The sequence below is a fragment of the Chenopodium quinoa genome, unplaced genomic scaffold (genome assembly GCF_001683475.1).
Source record: "Chenopodium quinoa cultivar QQ74 unplaced genomic scaffold, ASM168347v1, whole genome shotgun sequence".
NCBI classification, from domain to species: Eukaryota; Viridiplantae; Streptophyta; class Magnoliopsida; order Caryophyllales; family Amaranthaceae; genus Chenopodium; species Chenopodium quinoa.
Genome location: NW_018745281.1, coordinates 2,013,091 through 2,020,099, shown reverse-complemented (window position 1 = coordinate 2,020,099; position 7,009 = coordinate 2,013,091). Strand labels below are relative to the sequence as shown.

General features: G+C 36.7%; 1 protein-coding gene and 1 long non-coding RNA gene across 2 annotated transcripts; both read right to left on the bottom strand.

The window, feature by feature from the left end:
* Positions 1-249: 249 nt before the first annotated feature.
* LOC110711571 (zinc finger MYM-type protein 1-like) lies at positions 250-3,745 on the bottom strand. The gene is made up of 2 exons (XM_021889981.1): positions 1,418-3,745; positions 250-291 (listed from the first exon to the last, which is right to left on the bottom strand). Exons 1-2 carry the CDS (start codon positions 3,743-3,745, stop codon positions 250-252), a joined length of 2,370 nt encoding a protein of 789 aa, XP_021745673.1.
* An 800-nt stretch (positions 3,746-4,545) lies between these two features.
* Positions 4,546-6,728, bottom strand: LOC110711652. The gene is made up of 2 exons (XR_002509390.1): positions 5,535-6,728; positions 4,546-5,202 (listed from the first exon to the last, which is right to left on the bottom strand). It is a non-coding gene; the product is annotated as an uncharacterized LOC110711652 (long non-coding RNA).
* Between the last annotated feature and the right edge of the window lie 281 nt (positions 6,729-7,009).

Genomic DNA, 7,009 nt, shown 5'->3' with positions numbered 1-7,009 from the left:
AAGAAGAGAATCCGGGGAGTTTGGTCTACCTGTTGTCTTCCCCTTCCCCTACTCTTAAACGCATCACCTTCGACCTCCCATGTAGACCAAACTTGTGAAATGTTCGGTTGAACCGGGTTTTGAGGCAGAGTCTGCAGCTCCTTCACTTTTAGACACTACAAGAAAACAGCTTGATTCCGACGGAAAAAATCCGTCGGAAACATCGGAAATTTCGTCGAAAACTAGCCTTCCGACGGAATTGTGTTGGAATCAGTCTGTCGCAAAACCCTTTTTAGGAAATTCAACCTTTTCCTAAAAGTTTCAATATCAAAGGCTTTTTGACCAATGATTGGGTATATGTGCTAAATAAATCACATATTGTTATGATTTAAAAAAAAAATCTAAAAATAGGAAAAGGAGTAAAAATAAATAAATTATGACTACTAAATGCAAGGGTACAAACAGTAAACTAACTCTAGGACTCGATACTATATCTAAATTAATATCTAAATCCCTTTATATGATATTGACTAATTACCTCCCCGGCAACGGCGCCAAAAACTTGGTCAGGCCTAAATCTACCGCAAGTGGACGGGTCAACTACTGTAAATATAGGTTGAGCAAGGTATCGTATCCTCAAGGAGGTCTAATCAAATACCAAATTAAGAAACTCTAATATTATTTAGACGATAAAAATATGGTTGAATTAAAATTAAAATACTACTACTAAAAACTAAAAACTAAATATGTAGATGAAAAGTAATCAAATATGATAAGAAGTTCTAGGTTTCGGATTCATCTTTTACCTTTATACCAAATGAATATAAACTAAATGTAGGGTTGAAATAAATATTGCAATGATCGAAATTCCTATAGTATATATTCTCCTCTCCCAAGGTAGAATACGTATGTTCATATTAATCTTATGTCTACTTCCGTGATCATAACAATTAACACAAACTCATTAAGAACATGATTTCATATAAAAAACCACCTCAAGTGAATAACTATTCCTAAAATTATACTACTTGACGTTTGATAATCCCACGAACTAATATAATTAAACTTTGACTCCCGCTAATCAGTGGCGGACCCAGGAATTTCCGATTGGTGGGTCACAATCGATAATCAAGTATGTAAAAAAAAAAAATTACCGAACAACCAAATAATAGTACTAAAAAATACATCCAAATATTCAAACAGTACAAAATACAACCAAATGTTCATATAATACTACAAAAGACAACTAAATAGTAATGCAAACTTATTACAATAGTTCTCGACGAGTTTTCATGTTTTGATATCGATTCATGATATCTTCCATGCTAACATTCAAAAACAAATCATTCTCCAAATAAGTAATTAAACAATCATTCAACATTTGATCTCCCATGCTATTTCGTAGTTTGTCTTTCACTTGCTTCATGCCAGAAAATACCCTTTCCACACTTGCCGTTGCGACAGGAAGAAGCAACACCAACTTCAAAAGTAAATAGACCCTATCATGAGTTTCAGACAATCCCGTTTCAACCAATTTGATTGAAAGATCACTAAGACCCTTCAAATTCCAAAACCTTTCATCTCCTCTAACAGAACAAATGTAACTATCAAGTGTATGACCAAAGACTATCAATTCTGAACTTGGAAATTCATTAGGATAGAATTTTGCAAGCTTAATCAATTTTTCCTTGTCAAACTTAGAAAAACGATCCACAGGACTCAAACAAGACATACACACAAGTAGTTCTTTAGTTATTTCGGGAAATCGATTTTCAAGTTCTTGCAATTGAAGATCAATGACACCAAAAAAAACTTCAACTCGAAAATGATGTAGATTAGACACTTGTGGGCATTTACCTCTAAACAACCTCCTCCCGGGAACAACATATTTAGCCTCCATATCTGGAACTGCAATGTCATAGTCACCAATAAAAGAAATTACCTTTTCCATATGAGAATCCCATCCTTCATCTCTCATTTTTTGCAAATTAGTCTTGGTTACATTAACCATGGCCATTGCATTCACAATGTCTTGATCGTGCTTTTGTAAGGCCACATTCAAAGCATTTGTTATCGCAAATATACTAACCATCAAGTGTGCCACGAACACAAAATCAAAGGACATCAGAAGATTTGTAAGTGTTTGAGCTCTATTAGAATCTATTGTATCAGATACTTTTGCAATATCCTCAAGAGAACCAAGGATTACAGGGAATAAATCAAGTACATTCAAGATTGTCTTGAAGTGAGATCCCCAACGAGTATCACAAGGTCTACCTAATCCACGTTCTTGATTTAAACCTGAACCCGTTTCAAGTTCACCTAGAGACAATGCATCCACCACTCTTTGAGCTTGATTTTCACGAAGAAACTCTTTCCTTTTTGGTGAACCCCCCACAAAATTCAAGAGAGGTGCAAGTACATCAACAAATAACCAAGCACAATCTGAATTCTTTTTAGCAAGTGCAACTTGAGTTAATTGAAGTTGGTGAGCAAAGCAGTGGACAAAATAAGCTTCTTTACACTCATTCTCTATAAGAGTCCTAAGGCCATTAATAGAACCTTGCATATTACTTGCCCCATCATAACCCTGACCCCGTACTTGAGAGAAAGACAAAGAATGCTCCATTAATAAGGATTCAATAGCAGTTTTGAGAGTCAAAGAAGCAGTGTTTACAACATGCACAATACCAAGTAAACGCTCACACACTTCTCCCTTTCTATTAACATATCTCAAACAAAGAGCCAATTGTTCCTTGTCAGAAACATCAGCGGACTCATCAGCAAGGATAGAAAATAAACCACCATCAATATCTTCAAGCATTGCTTTAGTGGTCTCTTTTGCACATGCATTTATGATATCTTTTTGGACTTTAGGAGAAGTAAGTTGATAATTACTAGGAGCATTTTTGAAAACAACTTTAGAATATTCAGGATTACCTTTGGAAATAAGGGATAAAAGTGAAAGAAAGTTACCTCTTCTTAAGGAACTTTCTTTTTCATCATGACCACGGAAAGGCAACCCTTGGAGTAAAAGCCATTGGATAGATTCAATTGAAGCTTCAAGTCGCGTCCTATATGCATTTGTACTCTCAGCGGTTTGTTTTGTTAAGGCTTGTGTGATGCTTGAATTTTGTTTCTTGAACAAATCCATAGCTAAAACAACATTATTATGTGCACTCAAGTGTTTACCGACATGTTTTCTTATTAAATCCGATCGGTTCCATGATTTGAAACGATCACTAACAAAAGCATCACCTCCAAAGGCATTTTCATCCTTGAATAGATAACAAGGGAAACAATAGGCAGCATCCTTTTCCACACTATACTCAAGCCAAGTCCAAGTATCAAACCACTTAGCACAAAAGCGACGATTTTTGCCAAAAATAGAAGTTTGAGGAAATGTAAAGTCTTTGGGCTGATAAGGCTTTCTTTGAATGTAAATTCTTCTCACTAAATCTCTATCATCTTTATGAAATTGACTCATTTTTCTCCTCTTTCCTGGATCTTGTGGAAGATTAGCAAATTCATGTTCACTTAATCTTTCTCCAAAGATTGGGGCATTAGGAGAACATTGGCCTTGTTCATTTTGAGGGGAATTTTGAGTTGAATAATGAGATGGAGATGAAAGTTGCTCACTTTCTTGAGGTGGAGTTATAGTTTGTTCATTTTGTGTTGGATGTGGAAGAGAAGTTGGAGTAGGATTCTTTTTAGCAAAGAAGCTAGTAATGTTTTGCATTTCATTTGGAGTACGTTTTCTCTTCATTCTGAAATTTGAATAAATATTGAACTAAATCAAGCAATATTCCCCAGAAAAATTATTTGAATAAATATTCAACTAAATGGTCTAAATCAAGCAATTTCACATAATGACATAATCACATAAACATATTACACAAAACACAATTACACAAAACAGATTTCACATAAGTAATAAGTTCAAGAGATTTCAATTACACAAAACACAATTACACAAAACACAATTACACAAAACAGATTTCACAAAAAGAATCAATTGATGATTAGTTGATTACCTACCTTGCTAGGCGGAGGCGAGCAGCGGAGCAGGCGGAGCAGCACTGCAATAGGGCCACGGGCAGTCGGCCAGCACCGCAGCACGGCAATCGGCAGCACTCAAGTCTCAGGCACCGAGGCACGCACTCAGCAAGACAACAATTCGCCAATTCAGCAGCACAACCAACTACAAATTAACAAATCAACCAAAGTTTAAACCAAAGTTTAAACCAAAGTTTAATAAAATTAACTAATTAGACTGAATTAATTTGAAGATTAGAAATTAAAAATAAAAATTAGAAATCAACTTACTAGCGAGTAGCGATTTTGAAATGCGATTATGCGACTATGCGAGAAGCCACGAAGAGGACGGAGTCCACGACCACCGACGTCCGACTATCAGGCGAAGAGAACGGTGGCTGCCTGGCTGGGACGAAGCGAAGAGGCGAACTGAAGAATGGAGATGAGGCGAAGTCGCGAAGAGAAGAAGGCTAGGGCTTGAAGTCTTGAACTGAATTCGTGTTTGGTTTTTTTGGGGAAAACTGATTTTAATTTTTTTTTTTTAAATAACTTAAAATTTTTTTTGGGCCTGGTGAGTCACTTGACCCACCAGGTCTAAGCCCAAGTCCGCCAATGCCGCTAATAATCTAATACCTTAAACATATAATCAATTGGCCAGATAAATTATTCGAATTAAAATCAAGATTATCAAATTGCAATAATGTAAATCAAACCCAAACAAAATACTTCAATCCATCGATAAATTAATAGAAGACTACACCTCCAACCTAGAACAAAGAAACCTAACAATTCATGAAAATCAATTCAACCCAATTGTATAACAATGAAAAATTAATACTTGACATAATAATTAATCAGAGTTTAACAATTAAAAAGAATGAGGAAGGATTAAACTCAGATGAATTCGTCTTCCTCCTTGCACTGTATTGCTCTGTTCGCTGCTCGTCTCGTCTTCCACCCCTTCTGTTGTATGTTTTTGGGGGTTTCTAATATACCCTTAATCCATCCGATTTTCTAGGGTTGTTTTTAGATAGGATAAGTTTAATAGAAGAAGATGATGAAGAAGATAGGTTTTGGTCTTCGATTTTCACAGAAGAATAGCTGCATCCTTTTCTTCTGCTTTTGTTTTCTTTCTTTTCTTGATTTTTTCGTACTTGTAATTGTCAAGTCCAATTTCCTCTTGTTTTCCTATCAAAAAAAAAGGAAAAAAAAACACAATAAAATATTAAATATCACTTATAAAATAAAATACTAATTAAAATAAAATCTAAAATGATTACGGTAAATAAATTCATAAAATAACTATTATAAGAGGTTATAAGACTAATATTAGGGATAAAATGTGGTATATTACGCACTTATCAGGGGGTTAAATTAGGTTATGGTGGTTGGTGATGGCATTGGTAGTTGGGTGATGATATTGCTTGTGATTGCTAGTTGTGGTTAGGGTGGTGGCAGGAAGGAATTTGGCTAAAGCTAAGGCTCTAGAAGAACAAAGAGATGATAAGAAGAAATCTTACTTTGTGAGTTATGACTCTGGAACCAGCTGCAACTAATCGCTTAAGAGCTTCACGGGCAATTTCAGATTGTGCTGTTGCACCTGCTACATCAATAAGATTCAAAAACTGCCTTACAAATTTTGTTATCCCTTGTACTGCATCTACAATGTTTTCTTTCTTAGTAGCTATATTTAACAGGTTTGTCAAATTCAACCCTTAAGTTTCTTGTCCTATATCCCTGCTATTGCTCATTGTTAGGTAGAGGTGGTTATTGGGCGGGTCAGTGCAGGTCGGTGGGGGTCATTAGCGGGGCGGGTCGGCTGCGGATCGAGATGAATATTTAGCGGGTCAGGGTCAGGTCAGGGTTAAGGCAGGTCAGGGTCGAGGTAAAAGTGAAACGGGCCATTACCCACATTGAAAACAGAGAAGAAAAAGGAAAATAAAAATAAATAAAATGAAATTAAAAAGGAAAATAAAACCAAATTCCCCAAAATCAATCAGACACCCCCCTGTTCTCTTCCTCTTTGTGAAGTCGTGAAATGCTTGGCTGCACTCTCTTCTCCATCAGCTCCAACACCATCGCAAATCAGAGCCATTGATTTCCTTCGTTGCTCAATCGCAGCAGCCTAAATTCATCATCAAATCGCAGCCGCACAATTTCATTAAACCCGTAAAATGATGATGATACCTGAGAAGCGGCTTCAATGGAGAACTCTGAGTGCGCTTCAATGGAGGAGAGAGAAAGGTATTTGGGTTAATTTTTTTTTTTTAAAATTTTTTTTTACACGATCTCTCCCTTGAATACACAACTCCCATAGAATCAACAAATTTGAAATTAACAACAATTTTTTGAATAAATTTTCAGCAGAAACAGTAATTCTTCAGCTATCTACTTTGCCTAAAAAAAATGAAACTCCAACACAAGTTACACCTTAATCGAAACCTTTTCTCTCCCCACTAAGCTTGAACAGGAGCAAAAACCACTTCTCTTCGAAGAAATGGTAGGAAGAATCGAGATGAATTTGAAAGATTTCTGGAAATTCAGTGAAGATCGGAAGTTAAAGGTGGGCGGAAGAACACAGGAGAAGAGAGAGAAAATGGAAGTGACGGTGGGTGGGGCTGACCCTTAACCATTATTATGGGCTTTTTATTTTAATTCTTAAATTATTGGGCTCTAATTGAAACCCTATAAAAGCCCAACAAAATAAGACTTTATAAAAGCCCTGTCCACTAAAAAATTAAAGGGTCAAAATCGGTTGTGGTTTTGGGCGATTGTGGGTGGTTTTGGGCGGTGGTGGGTGGTTTTGGGTGGGTCTGGTGGGTGGGTTCGGGTTAGGGGTTAGGGTTAGGTGGGTTAAGGTGGTGGGTGGGTTCGGATTAGGTGGGTTAAGGTGATACGTGGGTCTGGGTTAGGTTTGGTGGGTGGGTTATTTGGGGCAGCAGTGTTGGTGGCGATTGGGTGGGTGGCAGAGGTTGTGGTTGTTGGTGTATGCGGC